The sequence below is a fragment of the Podarcis raffonei genome, chromosome 1 (genome assembly GCF_027172205.1).
Source record: "Podarcis raffonei isolate rPodRaf1 chromosome 1, rPodRaf1.pri, whole genome shotgun sequence".
NCBI classification, from domain to species: domain Eukaryota; kingdom Metazoa; phylum Chordata; class Lepidosauria; order Squamata; family Lacertidae; genus Podarcis; species Podarcis raffonei.
In genome coordinates this window covers 73,589,186-73,614,431 of record NC_070602.1, presented here as the reverse complement: position 1 = coordinate 73,614,431, position 25,246 = coordinate 73,589,186, and the positions used below count along the sequence as shown (strand labels likewise).

The window sequence follows — 25,246 nt, the reverse complement described above, 5'->3', positions numbered from 1 at the left end:
GCAAGGGGGAAAGTCCTGTTGCACAAGTAGACCTTGTTCTGCACCTGTAACAACTTAGTTGAGCCCCAGCTTCAATACAAGGATGCCAAGTGACAGCTTGTGCAGGCATAGCCTTGATGTGCTTGCTTCTGACATTATTGATCTATGATCTGCTATAGTCTTAACAGCTGATTTGAATATTAACATTTTGCATATTTTGGAAACCTGCAGGAATAGCTGGGAAAGTTAATATCTTAAAGCATAATTAGTTACATCAAGAACATGTGTTGTTCAGACATTTGTTCTTGATACATTTCAATACATTCTCTCAACACTATCTAAATATACACTCTGAAGTAGTAGCTTAATGTCGGGGTCTTTGAACTCAGACTGAAACTGGTATCTTGTCTTTGCTGACAGCATGCACATGACAATTTGATTATCCAGGGGCAGGTTAGCAATGCCTTCCTCATCCACAAACTTCTTAAATGGGCTTAATATGTGTGCTCTTTCAATTCATGAAACCTACTCAGAACATAAACTGCATGGACTGTCAACCATTTCACAGTTTGTGACTGTGGGTGAGGCGGCTAACAGTTGGAGGATCTAAGGCAGAGGTTTTCAACCTTTTTGAGTCCAGGACTCCCTTGATCAACTACACTGTTTCTGCAGCACTCCTGTGGGGCTCAGGAGCCCAGTTATGTCACCCCTTGCCTGCAGAGCTATCAGTCTCTCACCCTTTCTTGAACAACCTCCCTTGTGGAGTGTTCCCTCAGCCTCCTCTCCCCTCTCCTTGGGAGTCTTCTGGGCAGTCGCAGCTGCTACCCCTGGTCTCTGAGGTGCCCCCCTGCCCCAAGGAGAGGTGCCTCCTCACACTGCCTCACAGGGCCTGGGAATTGTCTGTCCATTCCCAACAGCAAGAGCTGGTGGACTGGCTGGCTGCGCTCCCTTGTCTGCTTGCTTGCTTCTGGCAACCAGACCCCCTCACCAGCCCTAGAGGCATCACTCACCTGTGGCACTTGAAGCCAGGACTGCTGCACAAACAGCTGTACACACCTTTGGGAGGCAGAGACAGGAGAGGGCATCAGAGAAGGGTGGGAAGGAAAGAGGGCACCCCGACCATCATTCAAAGCACCCCAGGGTGCCACGGCACACCGGTTGAAAAACCACTGTACTGAAGGCTTCAAGAGTCTTTCATGGTAAATTTTTCATTTATTGGGGAAAGAGAAATGTGAAACAAGACTCTTATTTTAATCCAGAGAGAGAGAGAGAGAGAGAGAGAGAGAGAGAGAGAGAGAGAGAGAGAGAAGATGTTCCACATTTGTTATTAAAAAACAGCAACCCGCATAGTGATGGTGCAGAAAAGTCATCTTCAGGTTGACAGCTGCTATTATTTATTTGTTTCTTTATTTGACTTTTAGTCACTTATTATCCAAAGGTCTCCAAGTGACTTATAACACATTCAGAACATGAATATAAAAAAATTATACCATAAAAACAGAACAAAACAACCCCCCATTACAGCCACTGGAAGCTCTGGCAGCACACTAATGACAAAACAGCATGATCTTGGTCTATCAAAAGCCTGGGGAAGATCCTAAGATTGTTAATGAAAGATGTCAATGAAGGCACCAGGCAGACCTTGAGAGTGGGGGCCTCACTCTCCTTTGTCATCACCCTCTGAGCTTCCCTTAGACCTGGAAATCTCGAAAAAAGCCCCAGAAGAAGCTCTAAGGGTCTGGGTATATTCATATCAGGGGAGGCATTCTAGATGATGTTGGGTTCCCGAGCTTTAAGGCAAAACCATCACTTTGAATCTGGTTCAGAAGCATACAGGCAGGCAGCGTAGTTGTAACAGAAATGGTGTTAAGTGGCATGTTCACTTTGAACCTGTCACCAGTTGCACATCTACATTCTGTACTAATTGAAGCTTCTGAACAGTCATCAAAGGCAGCCCAGTGTAAAGTGCATTGCGATAGTTCAGTATTGAGGTTACCAAAGCACAGATGACTGTAGTCAAGTTAACCCTGTCCAGAGAGGGTTGTAGTTGTGCCATAACCTATGCTGATGTACTTTGCACCACTGAGATGACCTGCACCTCAAGTGACAGCAGTGGATCTGGAAGAGCCCCCTAGCTATGAACCTGCTCCTTCAGAGGGAGTGTGGCTCCATCTACAGTAGGCTGCACACCACTCCGCTGGTCAGAGGAACTACTCACTAAGAGCATCTCAGTCTTGTTTGGATTCAGCTTCAGTTTACTGGCCCACATCCAGCCCATGATTGCTATCGAGCACTAACTTAGCACATGCACAGATGTGTATTCTAGTATTGTTTCAGAAACGAATGCCAGTGTAATTGGTTTGTTGATGTCTCTATATTGTTAAGTAGGTGCACCCCAATTCTCTGTGTGATGCTCCAGAGGAGCAGCACTTATCTGGGTTTGGTTTCCCTTGGAATGAGGTCACTGGAGGCTTACTGCTATTTCGTAATATTAGCCTTTATTTACAAACAAACAGGTTGAGCACAGCTGAAGGGAGATCCGGACGGCCCATTAGCCTCACTGAGGCAGTGGCATGCCTTCGCTGCTCCTCCTTTGGCTATGGATAGGAGCCACACCACCTTGGAGACACCTGCTTGCCCGCTAGCTGAGACTTGCCTCTTTCTCTTCCTCCACTTCTCAGAAGGCCCATGAGGAGCACACTGCTTGCCACTGCCTAGGAAGTGTGGGGTTGCCACCACTGCCACTGCTCCCCCACCTACTCCTCTCTGGCCTTTTTTCTCCCATGCCACCTTCAGTGTGCCAGGGCTTCCCTGGACTGCCTCTAATTGCCTCAGGTGGTATTGATAGCAGTGGGACATCATTTTCTGTTTTGCCTCAAGCAGCAAATACCTTGGGCTGGCCCTAGGTGAAGGTACAATATTTAATACTCAGGCAGATGTCACAGCATTCACTATCCCCTGTGGGATGAAAAGTAGCTGATATATGACTTGAAGGAAGAATGTGGCTAACAGGGGAAGAGTTCAGCAACACCGCTCCCCACTCTCCCCCTCAGAAACTCCCAATTCTGTGATTCTGTGAAAATGCATTTTAGGTTCGCAACAGTTCCTTGAAGCCCCATCACCAAATTATTTTCTCCTTGGATTCCTTTGTTAGCTCCCTCCCTTCTTTCATCGAGTTTCGCTTCCCCACCATGACAGCTTTCCATTTGGCAATTGCTCAATATGTTGGTTTTCTCCTCCTCTACATGTATCCTGGGGGGGGGGGGGGAAGAGTAGAATTTGTTTGCACAGGTGCAAGTTTTCTGTAGTAGAATGACACTAGAAGTTTCTTATTATTTCAGACTTTTAGCATAGGCTGAATTTGGCCACCATGTGTGGGCAGTTAAGTTGCCTTTTGTGTTCAGACTTGGCTCTTGTTGTAAGAGATAATCAGATTTGAATGTGCTGCCATTGTCCAACCTGCATTTAGCGAAGTTCACTTCTTTCTGTGACCGCTGAACCCTTTGTGCCATTTTTGCCTTTTACTAGAAGTAAAAGGTAGAAGAGGGAGTGGTTATAATAAAACATGCTGGCAAATTGTGTAGGGTCAGCCTGTGGGAAATAACTTTGGTGAAGTGTTTTGCTTCAGCGCTATTCTCTATTCCGCATTTAAAAACAGTGTTGCATATATGTATGGCACTTTATAAAATGTGGAAAAAAGACTTAACCGTGCCTACCTTTTTAATTGATTAGCAGCTGAACTGCCCTGGTGTCTAAGATGCTGCTTATGCACCATGCAATATGAATGAACCCCAGACAAGGCTGTACTCTCCGTCCAGAAATCGGAGAATAGTACTTGACCCCCATTTGTAAGTGATGTCATAAAGACACCAAAGCTTAGCTTTTGTTTTTTACCAGAGGACCATGCAGCACTTTGCAGACACTAAGCAGGTTCTCAGTATGTCGTTGAATACAGAGCAGAATGAATATTAGGCTTTCACAAGTATTCTCCTAGTGTAGGCATTCACACTGTTGTGTACTGCTTGTCTAGTAGTATTGGGTCCAGAAACTGATGTTTGTTCCTTGTCATAATCACACATATTGAAGTTGGACAAATTGGTCATTGTGTATATTATGAAGCAGAGTGACAGATGTTACCTTGTTTTATATATATGCCAAAGCAACACTATTTGCTCTTCTGCCTGTACTGAACAGCAATTTCATATGGGTACATTTTTCATTTCGAGAATCCTTTAAGTGCCCTTCAGCTAGTATTTGAATGGACACGAGCAATATTTTGAATCTACAGGAAAATGGAGAATCTTATACATAAATAAAACGTCTTCAAAAACCTAGAAGTTTGCTTATATTTGTCAGCAATTGATGCAGCCTTGACCAAAGGTGTTCATAGATACAAAGAAGCATTTTTATATAAATCACTTTCTGAGTACTTCTTATCTGCCACAAATAAGCTAGGAGCAAGTATTGTGTACAGTGGTACCTCGGGTTACATACGCTTCAGGTTGCATACGCTTCAGGTTACAGACTCTGCTAACGCAGAAATAGAGAAGTGTGTACCTGTCCTCTCAACTTTTAACCAAACAACGTGATCCTCAAGTTAATTGCATGGTCTGCAGATCTTGTAGCTGCATGTTCTTGCTGGACATAACATCCGCCCTCTTGATTTGTGTGATGTTCAAATGTGCATTGGCCATAAATCTGGAAAAAACTCCAGAAATATGCAGCCTCTCAGAGGTGGTGCAGGGGTTATAATCTCTGGGCTGTGGCTTCTGCTTAATGTTCTAATTGAGATAATACCCTTCTGTGCAAGGAAAGATCTGGGGGATATTTTACTTAAACCACCACTATATAATGATGGCATTTTGAACAGCTGTTTACAAATAGCTGCCAAGATAATTAAATGTTCAAGTAGGAAAGCACTTTTGACCTCACTTGCTTTAAAATAATTGTACAATGAAATACAGCACAAAGCAGAATAATAGTTTGCTGGAGCCCTGAAATCAGCTGCATTGTGTCATTTCTGATAAACCTGTTTTACTAGTAACACAGCCTTGGCTTACTTACGCACACTGCTTCCTATCTCTTTTTAAAATAGCAGGTGGGTTTTTTTTTTTTAAAAAAAGCAACCAAATATTGTATGCTTTTTGTCACAGTGTGTGTCTTTCACTTTTATTGGTGCTACCTTTTTCATTTACTGGTTGTCCCTTGTTCACAGGAAGTCTTTTTTATGTGGGGTGGGGATATAATATAGAGAACTACTTCAGAGAAAACATTTAAGATACAGTAAATACGCGGGTCTCTTTTCCACATTTTATAAAGTGCCATACATATATGCAACACTGTTTTTAAATGCGGAATAGAGAATAGCGCTGAAGCAAAACACTTCACCAAAGTTATTTTCCACAGGCTGACCCTACACAATTTGCCAGCATGTTTTATTATAACCACTCCCTCTTCTACCTTTTACTTCTAGTAAAGCACTCACATGCAAGGCTTCCATCTCACTGGGATTCAGCTTCTGTTCGTTAGGCTTCATTCAGTCCATTACTGTGTCCAGGCATTGGTTCAGCACAGGTATAAACACAAGCAACATATTTTAGAGCTGCCCAGGAAGTTATCTTACAGCATTAAAGATCAAAATTGGGTATCTATTCTGCCTCTGTTTTGGAACCCACATTTCACATAGCACCTCCCTAATCACTCTGCCAGAGCAGCAGACAAGAATCAGTTGCCTCATGGGGCATTTGTGCTTTACATACGCCACCCCAGCTTCAACATCCAGCTTCAACAACAGAAACCAGGAGCACATGGGGCTCCCCTCCTCACCATGCTCCCAGCCTTATCATCAGTTGCACCCCACTCACCCAAATGATTGCCAAGGTGATCATCAATGCACTGGAAACTATTTTAAAATCATATGTGCCAGCTCTGGGGCTAGGGTAATGTTGTGTCATCAATGGGGGCATGAATTGTAGGAGTACAGGCTTAATGTGCTCTTCTCCTGAGCCTCCCCATCCTGCCCCCGAGTCTGCCCTGTTTTAGCTGTTCCGCCATGCATTCCACAGAGGTATCTGTCATGGCAGTGGTGTTTCTTGTATTCTGTTGGCATAGCAAGGCCCAATCTGATAGCCCTTTTCCTCCAGTATGGAAATGTGTCCTGAATGTTTTAAAAGGTAGAGGTAAAGGACCCCTGACAGTTAAGTCCAGTCACAGACGAGACTGGGGTTGCGGTCCTCATCTCGCTTTACAGGCCGAGGGAGTCGGCCTTTGTCCGCAGACAGTTTTTCTGGGTGATGTGGCCAGCATGACTAAGCCGATTCTGGCGCAACAGAACACCAAAACCAGAGCAGCGCATGGAAGTGCCATTTACCTTCCCGCCAGAGCAGTACCTATTTATCTACTTGCACTTTTGGGCGTGCTTTCAAACTGCTAAGTTGGCAGGAGCTGGGAGCTCATCGCGTCGCGGGCATTCGAACCGCCGATCTTCTGATCTGCAAGCCAAAAAGGCTCAATGGTTTAGACCACAGTGCCACCCGCGTATTTAAAGGTAAGGGTAAAGGTACCCCTGCCCGTATGGGCCAGTTGTGTCTGACTCTAGGGTTGTGCGCCCATCTCACTTAAGAGGCCGGGGGCCAGCACTGTCCGGAGACACTTCTGGGTCACGTGGCCAGCGTGACAAAGCTGTTCTGGCGAGCCAGCACACGGAGACGCCTTTTACCTTCCCGCTATGAAGCTGTACCTATTTATCTACTTGCACTTAGGCGTGCTTTCGAACTGCTAGGTGGGCAGGAGTTGGGACCAAAAGATGGGAGCTCACCCCACTGCAGGGATTCGAACCGCCGACCATGCGATCGGCAAGCCCTAGGTGCTGAGGTTTTACCCACAGCGCCACTAGAAGTGGCTAGGAGAACCTTTAAGCCAGCTTTGTCTGGTACACCAGGTATGGCTTTTCCTGGACCTGGATAACCTAATCACAGTAGATAACCTTAAGGCTCAACCTCTGCAATACATTCTGTGTGGGGCTTCCCTTAATATTGGTCTGGAAGTTGTAGCTGGTACAAGATGTGGCTGCTAAGCAGCTTTATGGAGTGACATGTCACCAGCATGTGACCCTTTTTAAAGCAATTGCACTGGCTACTAATATACTACTGGGCCATGTTTAAGCTTATGGTATTGACATATAAAACCCTTACTACACAGAGGCAAATTGATGTGGGGACAGGAATTCCTACAGATACAGTACCTTTATCTCTGACCATGTTTGATCTTTAAAGGCAACATTTGGAATTGTGTTAGGAAATTAACCAGCAACAGTTACCGTATTTTTCGTCCCATAGGACACTCCGTCCCATAGGACGCACCTAGTTTTTTTGGGGGGGAAATAAAGGAATTTTTTTTTGCCTTTATTTCCCCCCCAAAACCAGGTCGGGGAAACGGAACCAGGTCGAGGAACAGCGGGGTGGCGGCGCTGTGCCTCCTTGCTGTCCCCCGAGCTTGTGGGGCTGGCCGGTGTCTGTCCGGCAGGCGGGGCGCTCTGCTTCAGGGCGCCCCTCGTGCCGGGCAGCAGGCTGCTATCCGCAGCGTAGGGTTCCCGCAGGGCTCCAACACGCTGCGGATGTCTGTCCGGCGTGCGGGGCGCTCTGCTTCAGGGTGCCCTTCGCGCCGGGCGGCAGGCTGCTATCCGCAGCGTGGGGAGCCCTGCGGGGAACTCCCGCAGGGCTCCAACACGCTGCGGATGTCTGCGCGGCGCGAGGGGCGCTCTGCTTCAGGGCGCCCCTCTCGGCGGGCGGCAGGCTGCTCTCCGCAGTGTAGGGAGCCCTGCGGGAACTCCCGCAGGGCTGCCTAGGCTGCAGATGCATTCCCGAAGCGCCGGGCGCTCTGCTTTCAGCGTGCCCGGCGCTCCGGGAAACAAGCTGCTATCCGCAGCCTAGACAGCCCTGCGGGAACTCCCACAGGGCTGCCTAGGCTGCGCATGTGTTCCTGAAGCCTGGACAGCGAGAGGGGTCGGTGCGCACCGACCCCTCTCGCTCTCCAAGCTTCAGCGAAAGCCTGCATTCGCCCCATAGGACGCACCCAGATTTCCCCTTCATTTTTGGAGGGGGAAAAGTGCGTCCTATAGGGCGAAAAATACGGTAGATCGTTAGGTTTTATAAATCATGCAAAAGCTAATCATGAAGTAGTCTTTCTGGGCAATTCTGTATGCAGATGTTTTTGGAACTACTGAAATGGACCCCAGATGAGGTGTGTGTGTTGCTATGTAAAATAGGGGAAAATGATAAATGCACTAGGGAAGTGGGATATGCTAGGCATTTTAAAGTTTATGGGAGGGATAGATAGCTGAGCCCGATTGATCAAAAAGTATTTATCACACAAGTAATATACATTCTGGCAGCTTTACATGCAGAGCAGGTTGCAGGGTGCTTCAAGTATTTTAAAAATGCCAATCAATTTCTAATTTTACAACAGAGATACATGAGAAAGTTTCTCATTGAACAGACAAATTTTTATAGATATAAAATACATAATTATATGTAGCTAAACAAAATTGCAATATGTATCCAGAAGACATGCAAAACAATTCATATTATGTTCTGGGTACTGCAGCTGAAGGCTGCTGTAAGTGAATCCTCTGACTTCCTTTAGCTCTTGTCCATAAGATAAACAGATTACAACTTTTTAAGCATTTGTGTACTTCAGTTGTCTCTGTTTATAAAGAAGGTTTTGAAACTAAGTTGTAAAAACATGATGCACATGATACAAACTGCTTCTTTCCCAAACCTTCTTTAACATCAGTATGCTTGGTGTGATATTGGAATTGGCCCATAGATATGTGGCTGTTCATTTAAATTATGTGCTGCAGATATATTTTCTAATTCTGGGAACACATCATTCTTAGATGTCTAAATTATTGGTCACCAATAATAGATAGAAAAATTAAGATCTGGACTCTCCTTTTGGAAGCAATGCAGGATAATTTGTTTCCATTAGGTTATCATAGTTACTGGATCTTTCTTTCCTGGGGCTGGGGTAGATGGCCATTAGAAATGTGTCAACTGGCCAAAAAAAAAAAGTGTTTCTGTATTATTTTGATTGATAAAGAAGGTTGTCATAGGCTTTGAGATGTTGCCATCTGGTGGTCAGTTTCCTACTTGGCTCGACAGTAAATAGCTGCTATATCAGCTGTTGAATTCATAAAGGGTCTTCATAGCCCACTTTCTTGAGAGGGAGGAGCAACAACCAAATTCAGATATCTGAGATGTGGTTTTACCCTGATATTAAAGCAATTCTTGATGCTGCCCATTTTATTTGTGTTATGATCCATAAATGTTGTTTTCTAGACACCTTCATTCTTGTTTTATTTAGTATTGTAAAATGGATGCATGTTTGCACTTTTAAGCAAATCAATGTCCTCTTTGTTTAGAAATCTTTAAAATTAATACGCATTAAACAGGATCCGAAAAGCTATTGGAAGAAGGAAAAGAGCTGCTAGTGCTTTTTTTTTTTTGCTGTAAATGCGAACTTGTGCAAGAGTTCATCTAGTGCTGAAATATGGACGTTCCATTGCTGTCCTCATGCTTCCATTTTTAAATAGTTTTTACAAACTTATGGAAGCGGAAGAATATTTCTAGTTTTAGTTTCACTTTCATATTGAGCACTAGCAAAAAGTGTAAAACAGTCCTTTCATAAGTAGCAGATACTATTGCATGCAGAAGGACATCTAACAATGTGGACACCAATTATGCAAACATGTATCTATAAAACAATTGTTCTGTGGGGGAGATGGCTTTGGGAAAAATATTTCTGTCAAGGTTATACAATTAAACAATTAATATGGGAATATGGGGGCTGCATGTTTCAGATTAATAATTTCAGCTTTTTCCTGGCACACACACACAAACACACATGCACAAGTATCCTGTTTGTGCGTCTTGTTTTCTTAAAAAGTACAAATATTATTGCATTGTTCAGAGCTGTTTCAGGAAATCCAGTTCAGAATTGGGGGGGAAAGGATATCTACTGTTTGACATGCACAGTAATTCTTTTATTCTGCACAAATAATAGCAGAAAGATGGCAGGATTGGGGCATAAGTGAGCACACACTGATTGAATGTGATGACTATTTAAATGCTAAGTCTTAATTTACCACAAAACTACTGCATGAAATTGTGGGATTTTGTGTTTTTACATTGCACAGGTATCAGCCTACAACCATGGTTGTTTGCTATATGGTCGGTCATGCAGCTGTGTCTGATGAGCAGACACAGTAGCTCCATGTTGGCCCAATGTGTGGTGGGCTTATGGCTCCCAGAGAGGAGCTGTTGCAGCTGGTTGAATTGGCAATAGCATGTCAAATGCTGCAACAGCACAGCCTGCGTGTTACCTGCATCTCAAATATGCAAAGGGTTTGCTGGGGTCAGGTGGGAGAAGTGCTGCAAGATGAATTTGTACCTGTGTGGACATTGATGAAAACAAAATACCAGTACATGGAATCATTTTTAACGTTTTAAAGTCTTACGATTTCTGTTGCAAAAGCTTAAAACAGTGGTACCTCGGGTTAAGAACTTAATTCGTTCCAGAGGTCCGTTCTTAACCTGAAACTGTTCTTAACCTGAGGTACCACTTTAGCTAATGGGGCCTCCCGCTGCCACTGCGTCACTGCCGCGTGATTTCTGTTCTCATCCTGAAGTAAATCTCTTAACCTGAGGTACGATTTCTGGGTTAGCGGAGTCTGTAACCTGAAGCGTTTGTAACCCGAAGCGTTTGTAACCTGAGGTACCACTGTACATGGTCCCTAGTTCCCACTCTGTCCTTCAATTTGGTAGAAAGCCAATATGAAATTCTCATGGGTGGGTGTATTTATTTATTTTTTGTTGCACTTACCTTACTTTTGAGGTGGCTGAGGGGTGTTTGTGAGTGTCCTTTCTTTCATACCACAAACCATCTCACCGGTGCTCTGCATTCTGCAGCCTTGTTGCTAAGCCCAGGACCAGGATGAAAGCATCAGGAAGTTACTCCTCCCATAGAGGTTTTTCAGATCAGGAAGTGTAGGTCGGCTGCAGGCTGCTACAAAAATGTGTACAGCAGGGGTGGGGAAATATTTCTTCAGTCTGACAACGGTAAGGTGAGCTCAAAATCTACAGAAATTCTAAAGAAAATTTCAAGTGCCCTGAGTGAGGCAGGAAAATGGAAGTTTCTCTCTTAGAAGAGGAAAAATAAAAATTGTAGGTCAGGCTTTGACATAGGTAAAGGTAAAGGGACCCCTGACTATTATGTCCAGTCGCGGATGACTCTGGGGTTGGCAGCTCATCTCACTCTATAGGCCGAGGGAGCCGGCGTTTGTCCGCAGACAGCTTCCAGGTCATGTGGCCAGCATGACTAAGCCGCTTCTGGTGAACCAGAGCAGCGCACGGAAACGCCGTTTACCTTCCCGCTGGAGCGGTACCTATTTATCTACTTGCACGTTGGACGTGTTTTCGAACTGCTAGGTTGGCAGGAGCAGGGACCGAACAACGAGAGTTCACCCCGTCGCGGGGATTCGAACCACCGAACTTCTGAAAAGCAAGTCCTAGGCTCTGTGGTTTAACCCACAGCGCCACCCGCGTCCCTCTGGCTTTGACATAGCATCAATGTATTTCTTATGGGTTATGAGATTCTGTCCAAACTCTGCACTGCTCTCTAGCTCAACAAAAGTAGCCATGGTTGAGGCCTCCACTCCTCTCCCAACTCTTATTTTCTCCCCTGCAACAAATGAGCAACTAGATACCTCTTTCCCATTTTCTCCCCATTCATGGACAATTCAATATTGGAGTATGGATAGCCTTTTTACAAAAATGTGCTTGCTGTTTAGTTTTTTTTTTTTGCCTTAAGTACTAGCTTTCTAATGAAATACTTTAGTGATTTTAATTTTTCTTGTTTCTTTTTTTTCCAGTTTCCTCATAGTGCTGGTCTGCCTTATATTCAGTGTGCTTTCCACGATTGATCAGTATGCAGCTCTTGCCACAGGAACATTATTTTGGATGGTATGCCAATGGATATTTGCTTTATATATCATCTTAGGAACAACGCTTGTGTCTGCTTGCTGTTGAATTACTTTGAAAATGTGACTTTCAGTAATGTGTACATGCCAGCCCTCTCTTGTTTTTTTGTATTAATTTATGGTGGTGTTTTTGGTTTCTTTTTTTCAAAACACAATTTCTGAATGTGCACACTGATCCTTACCAATACAGTCATGCTAATTGTCCCCTGATTCTGCATCTGTGCATTTAGACAGAAAAGAGTGTGCCATGGATCCACAGCATCCTCTTAAGGTAAATTGTATCAAGTTCATGGAATGCCTCTTAATAGCCCCATAAGCAGTCCTTGCCCTCCTCTATTTCTTACTAGTACTTTGGTAGGAGTTAACTGGCATTGCATTACCTGACTTAATTTCTTAGGGTGGGCAAGCCAGCATTTATATTTAATTCGACTTGCCATTCTTTGAACAATTAGTCCTGCAGTTGTTTTGTGTGTTGGGAATTCCCTATTATACGTGCATTAATTGTTAATGTTGGCAAAACCTTAGCCTTCGTTTTCCAGCGAGTCAGCTTTCAGAGTTCATGTTCATATTTATAATTGGGGAGCGGGCGCAGTCTTTATGTCTTTCAGGTGCAGTTCACTATGCTTGTACAATATTGGTTTTCTTTTCTTTCTTTTTTCTTTGTCACTTATTGATAATTAATTAAATATATATATTAATGGAGCTGGTCATGAACAGCTACTTGCGGTAGTTGAGGAATAACCAGTACAGTTTTCACGAGGAAACATATTAGCAAACTTCTATATAGGGTTCGAGAGTTTATCTATTTATTACCTGCCCTTCGCTGTAAGGTCCCAGGGCAAGTTAAAACTTTTAAAACAATATTAAAAACAATTTAAAACATACAGGCAATATTTGGCAAGCTCCTAAACCAGCCGTCCCCAGTCTCATGCCCTCCAGGGGTTTTAGACTACAGTTTTGTTTTTTAAAGAACTTATAAAAGTTGTTTCTGAAGTGTCAGTGGACTGGCTATTAATGTCATTGTGGCCATTATTGCTTTATAGGGCTATGCATGCACATGGCGCTTTACAGAACCCTGCCTGAAGATACGCACCATCTAAAAATTGACACTGGAGATACCAGAAGAAGGGAAAGGAAATGTAGGCAGGGGGGAAACGAGGGGATATGCATTCATTTTGTAGAGCATGGGTCTGTCTGTCTTGGCCACTGCAAATTGTAGCAGTTCATTCAGTCGCCTGTCCTATTTATTGATTGTGCTTGTGTTTTATCTACTTGTTTGAGTATTGTTTTGTATTTTATTTCATATTTTACAGTTAACTGCCTTGAACACAACTGTTGCAACGCATCTCTAATAAATAACTACAGTGGTACCTTGGTTTAAGAACAGCTTAGTTTATGAACAACTTGGATTAAGAATGCTGCCGAAAGTAGGTGTTTTGGTTTGTGAACTTTGCCTTGGAAGCAGAACATGTTTCACTTCCTGTTGAGTGTGTTCCATTTGTAAATTGTATCCCCTGCTGCTATGGGAAAGCACGCCTTGGTTTAAGAATGCTTTGGTTTAAGAATGGACTTGCAGAATGGATTAAGTTTGTAAACTAAGGTACCACTGTAAAGAGCTTTTGTGAAATGCTTCAGAGAAAAGTTGGCTCTTGAGGAGGGATTTGAAATCTAAAGCTAAAAGGCACAGCACAAAAGGAAAATGGAAGGAGGTAAAAAGCAAGCTTGGGCATTGTTCCTGGTTACATAGTTATTGTAATGGCCAGTTGGAATGACTTTCAGAGCACAATACACAGTTAAGTAATTTTATTTCTGAATGATTTTATCTGCAGGATTAATTTTCTGCCATTAGGTGGCAGTGCTGGTAGGGTTTTGCCTTTCTGCTTTGTGCTGGCAGTTTTTCAACACCCGCGAAAGTTGGATCCAAGCCTGTGACTGGATCATCATGTTGTAGGCCAGGGTATATGTACACTTGGCACGTTTAAAATATTGTTGTAAGAGAGTTTTGGCCATGACTCATAAAGAGACTGAGGCATATTTGTGTAAAAATTGTTTTTGAGAGTTCAATATTTAAACTATAGAAAAAGTAAATTCAAACACGTATTCTCCCTGCGAGACTATATTTTTCTTTTATTTTCATAAGCAAGAGGTTTTATGGTGCCAAGACACAGCAGAATGTTGTTATCTCAGCATGATCTAAGAAAACCCAAGCACATGATCCAAGTGGATTAAATATTCTTCTGAACAGAGGGATATACGGTGTGCCTGAAAAAGCTATTTTCTCTCACGAATCTCATTTTGTTGTCAGTTTTGGTCCCAGAATTACAAGGGTACATATTTGTAGAGAAAATGCAACATCACATGTGCTAGATTACTTTTCTTCCCTTCAGGATTTAACTCTTGCTAATATTGGAGCATTTTTCATGTTGGCTTAAAAGTGTATAAGCCCTTCAATGTTTGCTTTCCATTGTTTTTACTAATAATGTTTTTGGCAGAGATGCTTGTTTTCAATGTTGTATCAAAGAGAAACTAGGGCAGAGTCAATGTCAAAGGAAGCCTAAAAAGTTCTTTCTCACACAAACACCTCGCTATTCAGGATAAGAAGTAAGGTAGGGAGGGTGGTTAATTGAATCACTGGGCTTTTTTTTAAAAAAGATAATTTTCATTATATGTGAACAGCTGCCACCGCCCTTTACTACAGAGTGAAACAACTACAGAGTGAAACAACTTATCCAATATTATAAACTTTGTCATTCATCTACATTTCATTTCATTAAAAAACAACAACATGAATTGAGGTTTGCAACTTATAGCTAACATTCATCCTTTTGTGGTCAGCAAAGCCTGCATAACCCATTTTCAGATCAATGGGGTTTTCATCTGGATTTAAGAACTGCTGCACATGTCTATACACACACACACACACAATTACCAAGCAACCTGTGTGTAAATTGTATCATAGGACACATGGATTAGTCATGGGTATTTGGTGTGCATACACTTAAGATTGCAACGTCTTATGAATAATAATAATAATAATAATAATAATAATAATAATAATAATAATAATTTATGTATACCCTGCCCATCTGGCTGGGTTTCCCCAGCCACTCTGGGCGGCTTCCAACCAAATATTAAAAACAATACAGTATCAGACATTAAAAACTTCCCTAAACAGGGTCGCCTTCAGTTGTCTTTTAAAAGTAAAATAGTTGTTTATTGCCTTGACATCTGCTGGGAGGACGTTCCACAGGGCAGGCGCCACTACCGAGAAGGCCAAAAGTGTTCCATTAATTCTTACATAGAAATGCTTTCAGTGTAGGAATTTGGCAATGTCATGTCTGAAGTGACCTGGACTAGTCGCTGGATGGTAGCCCATAGGTGTCAGACTGATCGCTTTCTAAATCAATAAGCAGGTCCTAAACTTCCCACAGATCCAGAGCATCCTGCAGGTAACCAACAGGTGGCGAATGCTTTCTCCATCCCATCTTGGCAAAATGCCTCAGTAATAGCAGTGAGCTTCTTTTTCTGCTGCCAATGTGCTGATATTTATTGTGACATTTCTATAGCTTACATACGATGTCTTAATCAATTAGTTGTCTGTTAATTAACTTGTTAGTTGACTAAAGCGGCAATCCTAATTTTCCTGACAGCTGGTGCTGTTGAACTCAATGGGACTTACTGATGAGTAAGCATGTTTAGGATTGCATTGTAAATTGCATTTGTAAATAAATGTGCTTATTTGAAGGCCTGAATGAAGGTGTTTGTTTTCAGGAACCTGAAAAAGGGGCATTTCACTCCTAATATTGGCATTATCCACCAAGGGCTATTCTGTGAATGTAGAAAAATCATGAGATAGAGTTCTTCTGGAATGGTAGTACTTTAGATTTCAGGTGTATGTCACAATCTTGAATGCTCACTCATGAAAAAAAGGCTCCCTTCAACTAGTAAACTAGTATATAAGGGTGAATGTAGGTTAGAACACTCCTACCCCACCCTGATGTACTAGTTTTCTACAAGCAGGGTTTGTTTTTCATGATTTTAAAAAAATGTAATCCTCCCCTCCATCTCACCAGACCTACAGTCTCAAATGACACTGTCCAGAAAGGACTCTGTCGTGTAATTTTTCTTCTTCGCTCTCAGAAGGTGTACTGTTGTCTCCAAGATCCACCCAAGGATGATGAAACTTGAAAAACGGATAAATAGTTCACTTGGGGTTTTTGTAGTTATTGTTGTTCTGAAACAGAGTTGCATATTGTATAACATTTGCACCTATTTTCAAACACTGGCCAGCAAAACCTGTGCTTTTAATGGGTTGCATGAGAGGAGGATGAGAACACACATAATATACACACCACTTCTGGAGATTTTAAATGGGTATCTAAGAATATTGCTATCCCAGCTGTAGCCCTCCTCTCTCCAGTGTGAGAAACAGTGAGAGGGTGGATGCAAGGTCTGAAATTATTTTGCCTCAAGAGCCTAATCCAAATACGCTAAGACCAGTTTCTACGGGCCTTTTTGTATTTTAATGTGAACACCTGAACACAAAATACGCAAGTGGCACATGAACTGTGAACTGCAACCGTGTGTATTATTACCACCCCTATTTTAGCTTAAAATGTGGGTGGAGGCCTCACTATTGCATGCCTGCTTTTAAAAGGGAGATAATACTGCAAGCATGGTACCTGGGCAAATACAAAAAAGGTCTCAGGCCATACTGCTCTGGAAAGAGAGTGTAAAATGAGGCCAGAATATTGAAGGGAAGAACATCGCTGCTATCTTTCAACTATGAATTGGCACAGAAGGGAAAGATTTCCTTTGCAAAACCTACAGGGGGCAGTGTTAAGCCGTCTTGTGAGGCAACTGCAACTGAGGGTGCATTAATGGTTAAACGGTTAATTCTGCCATCATGTAATCATGAAAAATATTTTTTTTTAAATAGTACGTGAGATATATATTTTAAAGTAAACAAAGAACTGTGGGGGGGGGGAATAAGGGTCAGAGCTAATTGTTAATGAATATACTGTAATTCTTGTATAATCCCCCACAGCATATGTAACTGAGTTCATGAATTTTATAGTGCCCTGGTAAAGCTGCGGGGCAGGGGGAGATCAGGTATAGGGAGACAAGATTTGAACCTCTATAAAAATAATATTCAGAGTGTTTATATGTCTCCTGCAGTGTCCTTTCATCCATTCCCTCATAACTGTAATTCTGCTCTAAGCTTTTCAGTGGGAAAAATAAGCCTTGTATTGTTAGGCAGTGCACTGCAATGCAATGAAAGCCGTCCCCGTGAAAAAGCAGTCATACATTAAGAGGGGTCATTGTGGTACAGTGGTTAGAGTGTCAGCTGAGGATCAAATTCAGGTTCATACCTTTACTGCGCACCTCTGTTAGCATAGCCTACCTCAAAGGGTTACTATTAGGATCAAACTGGAGGTGAGGAAGATCCATGTATGTTGCCCTGAGCTCCATGAAATCAGGGTGCAGGATTAAAATGGAATGAAATGAGTAAATAAATAAATAAGTAGCAAACTATGTTACACTTGTTACTTGTTTATTACCTGGCCTTTCATGTTCTTGTTGAAGAATAAAAACAGAAAATGTAAATTCAGTGAAGAGACACCCTTAATTCACATGGTCCTGACCCTGTAAGGAAGGGCTCTGGCCAGAACTTTTGGATGTGACAGATTGCAATCCAGCACAGACCAATAGGGGTAAATTGTTCTTGCCATCGGCAGGCTGCTTCTCATGGCCAACGTGATATGACATAGTGATCTCAGTATAATGACTGAAGTGGAGCATCTGTGTTACAGAAACCATTGTTGGCAAGCTCAGTTTAGAGGATGGAGGCTGAATGGGTGGAGGAGGTTATCTGCTGCTGGGATGGGGGTGGGGAACATGGCCAGTTTTCAGCTGGAAGAACAGTTGTTGGTTTTGAGGAGGGAGGATAACAGAGTTGAAACTGGGTACATCTTAAAAGGGTGCTCATCAATGGTTCCTCTTCATCCTGGAGAAGAGTGACTAGTGGGGTGCCACAGGGTTCTGTCTTGGGCCCGGTCTTATTCAACATCTTTATCAACGACTTGGATGATGGACTCAAGCGCATCCTGATCAAATTTGCAGGTGACACCAAACTGGGAGGGGTGGCTAACACCCCAGAGGACAGGATCACACTTCAAAACGACCTTGACAGATTAGAGAACTGGGCCAAAACAAACAAGATGAATTTTAACAGGGAGAAATGTAAAGTATTGCACTTGGGCAAAAAAAATGAGAGGCACAAATACAAGATGGGTGACACCTGGCTTGAGAGCACTACATGTGAAAAGGATCTAGGAGTCTTGGTTGACCACAAACTTGACATGAGCCAACAGTGTGACGCGGCAGCTAAAAGAACCAATGCAATTCTGGGCTGCATCAATAGGAGTATAGCATCTAGATCAAGGGAAGTAATAGTGCCACTGTATTCTGCTCTGGTCAGACCTCACCTGGAGTACTGTGTCCAGTTCTGGGCACCACAGTTCAGGAAGGACACTGACAAACTGGAACGTGTCCAGAGGAGGGCAACCAAAATGGTCAAAGGCCTGGAAACGATGCCTTATGAGGAACGGCTAAGGGAGCTGGGCATGTTTAGCCTGGAGAAGAGGAGGTTAAGGGGTGATATGATAGCCATGTTCAAATATATAAAAGGATGTCACATAGAGGAGGGAGAAAGGTTGTTTTCTGTTGCTCCAGAGAAGCGGACACGGAGCAATGGATCCAAACTGCAGGAAAGAAGATTCCACCTAAACATTAGGAAGAACTTCCTGACAGTAAGAGCTGTTCGACAGTGGAATTTGCTGCCAAGGAGTGTGGTGGAGTCTCCTTCTTTGGAGGTCTTTAAGCAGAGGCTTGACAACCATATGTCAGGAGTGCTCTGATGGTGTTTCCTGCTTGGCAGGGGGTTGGACTCGATGGCCCTTGTGGTCTCTTCCAACTCTATGATTCTATGATTCTATGAAATGGTACCTATTGAGGTGCTATTTTGCAAGAGCAGCTTTTTCCATTGCTGCTTGTTGAAAACTCTTTTCTAGTTTCAAGAAACCTTTTAAAGTCGACTTCTTTATCCCACTCTATCTGTGTTGGGTTTGAAGTTGTTTTTAAATGCCAAGTTGGAGCTTTTTTTAAAAAAAGAAGTTATAATTGTCTTTATATATGAAATTGTGTAACATTTTTGGGGGGTTTGTGTGTGTTATTTTTTAAACTGTCAAATTGCTTCCAATATATTATATGTGAAACGATTCATAAATGAAAAAATAATTTATTATTATTATTATTATTATTATTATTATTATTATTATCATCATCATCATCATCATCATCATCTTTGGTATATCAATTGTGCATTCTGGAAGATATATCAGAGCTCTTTACAGGGAATTAAAGTCTGATTTTTAAAAACTCAGAGCTTTTAAGAGAGAGTTTTGCCGTGGAAGTAACAATGAACATATATTTCCATGTGGCATCAGCTGATTATAGATTTCTTTCCTCTCACACACTCACCGTTTAATGGAGTCTTGTTAATCCATGGCTACTATGTGAGTTAAGAGAAAACACAGCCTGGAAGGAAAACAAAGTTTTAGGGAATTGTTGTAAAGCCTTTTAAAAAATTAGAACTCTGAAATCCACATACATTTGCTTTTTCTGGAAATACCGTCAGACGTAAAATACTAGATGAACTTTACGACCGATTGTAGTTACAGGTTTAGAACAGTAAATCTCACTTCGCGCAGAGCATCTGGATGAGAGCAGTTTTGCTATGCAGAAATGATTTTAGACTTACAATCCTACTATATATAATAAGCAGAGGGGAGGAAAAATTTTCTGTTCTTGAGATGGGGAGAGGAAACTTAAGCCTGTTAAACCCTGGCATACAGCAGAATTGAGCACTGAGAAGGATTTTTAAACTTATCAGGATTAGCATGTTACACTTGCAGTGACAGGTGTTTCCTTTATGTCTTGTCCAAAAGTCTGGGAAGTAGTTTGTCATTAAGTGCTACATTCAGTATGTATCTCAATTTCAATATAACTGGAGGGCCCATGGCTTTGTTAGGTCCTTGTTTTTACATCTGACCTCAGCCAGCTGGAGTCTATTGTCTTAAGCGTAATGTAACAGCTGACATAACATAACGGATATCAAGCTTAAAAGCCAAAGCAGCGTAGTGAACTGATGGAAACGAGAGGAGAAAGGAATTGAGGGGTTGGGGCGGGTATTACAGCATCCTGACTCGAAGTGGAGGGCTGATTTTTGTTTTCCCTGGGGGAATTATCCAGGAAATAATGAGATGAGCCTGCTGATGCTCTGTTTGCAATTGATTGCATATGATAGACTACCGGAGGCAGGTTTGGGTTTGCCAGCTGTCACTAGCTGGTAGCTATTGAATTGCTTTAAGTGGCCCTTGGTGTGGAAAGAGAGCCTGAAATTGCAGGTGTGGCGTAATTGAATAACTGCAGTGAATACTGATGAGTAATTTGAAAAAAGGACTGTGAAATAAATATATTGAAATAAACTTTTAATTTACAACATGCAGGTACTGAGTTTTATGGGGGGGGAGGGAAAGGATAGAATTAAGTTGTTGGGCTTCCTAAAACGTTTGGAGGAAGGACAGAAAATAATGCAGGCTTTTGGGGGGGTGGGGAAGGAATAGATGTTACAAGGGAAATTTGAAGTCCCCAGCCCAGTGTTTCCTTTGTAAGATAAGTGCAGGGCAGGGAGATACCTGGAGGGAGGGGGTCCTTAATCCTTCCCCATTCACCATTTCCCCTCTGCAATTGCCCTCCCTTGCTGCTTCAAATTAATTTCTTCCCCAGCTGGGCTCCCAACCAGCTGGTGGGGGAAGGGCAGATTTTCAAGGGGAAAATCTGTAAGCACCCCTTCCGTCTACCTTCGCATTATCTCCGGAAATATGGGTTTAGGAACTTGCATTTGTGGAGATAACTTTGAGGCTCTTCCCTTAATTACCCGAAGTCATTTCTTTTAGTTTTGGCATGGTCCGTCCAGAGATAATTTTCAGGTTCCTTTTTGTTCCAGTGAGAAATATTTGCTTAGCATTGCTGTTGAAAGCAGTGGAATTTCAAGAGCTTTTTCTAACCAAAGCTAAGCACTTTTATTATTAATACATAGGAAATATTTGTGAACTGAAAATATAAAGTGGAAAATTATATGCACCTTATTCAATGCTTATTGTTGTTGTTTTTTGCATTGTAAAATGGATGCACAATTTCGAACTAATTGCTCTTAGTTCGAAAAGGAATCAATGTGACATAGGAAAGGAAGGTCTCACTGCAACCTTAAAACAATAACTGAATGTTAGCCCAGGATTGCTAACAATTATATATTAGCTAGGTCTGTCATTTTCTTAACTGTGAGGTGGGTATTCTTTAGAACTCAGCTGGTTAAAAAACAAATTATCTTTTGCTATGTGCTTATAGATAAACCAGGCACTGCAGTTTGTTGTCCTTGGGATTTTTTTTGTTTGTTTAACGTTTACAGAATGCTCATATTGTGCAGGGTAGGACAGCTGCAGCCCAGAACAGCAAGTATGTTCATTGGGCAGGTAGGAGAGCTACCATAGATCAGAGACAAGAGTGCATACTTTGCATGCAGCAGGTCTTAGGTTCACTTCCTGGCCTCTCTAGTAACAAAAATAAGATAGGAGCTGATGGTGGGAAATCCTGTCTGCGACCTCTGCCAGGCAAAGTAGACTGGGCTAGATGGGCAGCAGTCTGATTTGGGTTAAGGCAGATTCTTATTTTCCTGTCTTGTCACCCTGAGCTACTGCCTTGTGTGGTTTAAGATGGAGCGAGCAAATAAGAGTTCAGAGTGGGGTGAACCTGTGGCCCTTCAGATGTTTTTGGATTAAACCTATTATCCCTGAGCTTTAGCATGCTGGCAGGGCTGATGGCAGCTGAAGTCTAATACATCTGGAGCGGCAATGGTGCTCTCCCAGTGGTTGTGATGCCTCTCGCTGCCATGGGCACTGGGGGAAGGCACCAAAATTTGTCTTAAATATTTGCACCTATGCTATGCTGTTATGCTATGCTTTGTGCTAAAGCCAGGCTTGGGAATTGTTCAGGGCATTTCAGTCTTTGCCTACTGTTATACTCTTATAATAAACCATGTATACGTCCATCAGTCCAATAGTAATCACAGCGTAACTTCCATGAAAATCAAACTCCCTATTATGCTCAATGTTGTGTGTCTTTCAACAAATACAGAACAATGCACACTAACGATGGGATCTGAAATAGCATTTTCAATATTTACATATATTTCCTGCTCCCCCACCGAAGACCCTCAAAGCAGCCTACAAGCAAAACAATAAAACTGTACCATTAAATTACAATAACAAGGAAATAAACTTAGTCCTAAAGAGTCTAATATTCTAAAACAGCAACAACATCACACAAATCAGCAAACTTCAAGAGCTTACTAATTTACCACTTGTAATCTAACTACAGAGCAATTGGGAAATGTTTATCTATATAGCATCCAACCCAAATGATGTGGTGGATTTTACTATGTACCTGCAGCAAACCAGCAAATTGTGTGGCAGGCATCTGGCAAATAGCATGGTGTGGCTTGATGCTGCAGACATACAGATCTTTGGTGTACTTGCCCCTGCCTTGGCCATGGCGACCATGTTGGTGCACAGTCATCTATGACCACTCTGTGTTAGCGGTGATCGGGAAAATTGTAGCACTTAATGGAGTAATAAGTACATGTTGACTTCACTGAATAAATGAGCTATACACATTTATCAAAAAAGCTTAAATATGATGCTTGCAAGATACTCAAGCTAAGCTGAGTGGGCCTTGCACATGTTAGAAACCCATTTTCCTTTCCACTGTGATTTGGGTGTTAAAAGCAACCGCATTCCAATTTCACATATTTTACACATTTGTCGCTCTGAGTTCCGACAGGAAGAAGGGCAATTTCAAAATGTAACAAATACATAAATATAAATACTGTAAGTTATTGTGAGGTGTTTCTACATACTTTGTGGATTATTATTATTTTTGTGTAAGCACAAACACTGGAAGATTTTGAATGAAGTCCCGGAGACTGAGGCATTTTTAAAAAGTAAATACTTGCAAGAATGCAAAGCTATGTAATTCTTCATTTTGTTGGCTTCTATTCCGTTCATGGCCTAAATCCCCCCTTATATGGCAGACTAGACATTGGAGTCTAGCGGCTGTCAACAGAAACATGTGGAATGTGCATTCTGAGGTAGCTCCAATTAGTGTTAAACTGTGAAAAGTCGTATGCTGGGTTGGGAGGGGGAAATGAATTAAGGTGTAAATATTACTGAAATAATCTTTCAGGGGAAAGCAAGACTGAATTAGGCAATGCAACTACCAAGAAAGAAGGAATGCAAGTTTATAATCAACAGTCAGAGTTGCTTTAGAATGCAATCTGCCTGCCCAACCTCATTGTCTGATGCAAGGCATGGCATGCTGCAGATGCTGGGGATTGAGCTGAATATAAACATTTGAGAGACTAAATGAGGGCTGAACAACTTGAGACCACCACATTGAATTATTTCTAAGAGCCACACACTCGTGATTTGTGAGGTGCTTACCTACAGTCCTGTTTTGGGAGTCCTGAGCATGAGATTTATTGAGTTATTTTGTGGAGTGCTGCACATATCTAAAGACCAACATCTGACCTGGTGGATCAGGAATGGTGCAAACCTGACCTAAGCATAGAGGAAAATGTCTCCATGGTCGTCTTCTGATCTTTGAGGAAGCCATCTTAGACCAAGTCAGACCATTGATCCGTCTACCTCAGTGTTGGCTTCGCTGACGGACCATGGCTTCCCAGGGTTTCAGTCTCTTCCCCCTCCCAACTGGACCAGAACAACATGGCTGCCCCACTGTGTCTGCTCATTGGCCACATCCCCATTAGCGGTGGTTCTACAATCAACCGCTAGCTCTACAATTTGCTTTTCTTGCTCTCTTTAGCTGCTTGTGAATACAAAGCTCTACAAACTGAGCAATCCTAAGAGGCTGGTGGGGAGAATCCATAGCAGAGAAGCTGCCACTCTTAAGCCCTGGTGGCCCACCTCTGCTGGGGCACAGACAGTGGAGGTGGTGGGGAAGCGCTTTCTCCCCGCCCCCTTCCTGCTTTTTCTATATGTAGTCTTTCTTTCCCATTTATATTAGTGTATGGGGAAGGGCAGGAATCTCTGTGCCAGTTTGGGGGCTGGTGTAGATTTTTGTGGATTTCTTAGGGATGTGTCAGGGGGAAAGGGGGCCTTTGGATCAGCTACCTTCAAGCACTGCCACAGTACACTTCTGTGGTTAGCAGGGCTCATTTCATCTCCAGAATGCTAATTCCACAGCATCCTTTAGGATTTAGAGCCCAAGTCTCATTTCTGAACAGAAACACTGAAAAATGAGCTTTTCGTTTTTCCAGAATGTTCCTCAAAACATATAGTCAGGTCCTTTAGCTGATTTCTAAATATGTTGTCATTGGTAAAATCAGTAAAAACAACCAGTTAAAGTCAATGTTAATTTGCCTTGTTTTTAAAGGTTATTTTAACTTTGTAAAAGAACAACAATGTTTTTACTCCTTTGCTATCCTTTCAATATTTTATTGTATCTTTACTGCTGCTATTAACTAACCTGAGCACCGTTTGGTGGAAAAGCAGGATGAAAATGTAAGAAAATGAAATAAATAAAAGCTGCAGAGCACCTGTAAGAATAGTCTCCTCTCCTTCCTTGTCAATATTTTTTAGAAACAGGACAAAAGACCTAAACCCTGTGACATCTGTTTATCAGATATGACATTGGTTTGAATACACACATAGCAAACAACAGCCTGTCTTCCAAAGTGCTCCAGGTTCTCAAAAAACAGCTACTGCTAGGAGCCCTATGTTGGGTACACCCAAAGACAGACAGAAAGTGTGCACGTGCATAAACATACAAACACATATACATACACAAAAATACATAAGTGAATAAATTGATAAGATTACAATATTAATGGATCTCAGTAAATCTGGATATTAAGGGCATATGAATAACCTTATTATTATTATTATTATTATTATTATTATTATTATTATTATTGACAGACTTGATACTGTAAGCTTTCTCTACTTCATCTACTGCTTAGCTAATAACCAAATATGTTCTTTAAAAAACGAAGCTGGTCAGGAAAATATTACTAATATGATTAAGTCACAT

General features: G+C 42.2%; 1 protein-coding gene across 3 annotated transcripts in view; it reads left to right on the top strand.

Annotated features, from left to right (window-relative positions):
* KCNQ1 (potassium voltage-gated channel subfamily Q member 1) overlaps positions 1 to 25,246 on the top strand; it is a 279,006-nt gene that overhangs the window by 30,304 nt on the left and 223,456 nt on the right. For all 3 annotated transcript variants that reach the window (XM_053393727.1, XM_053393717.1, XM_053393737.1), the window contains exon 2: positions 11,909 to 11,999. In XM_053393727.1, the coding sequence (XP_053249702.1) occupies positions 11,909 to 11,999 (91 nt within the window). The remainder of the gene's footprint in view (positions 1 to 11,908; positions 12,000 to 25,246) is intronic.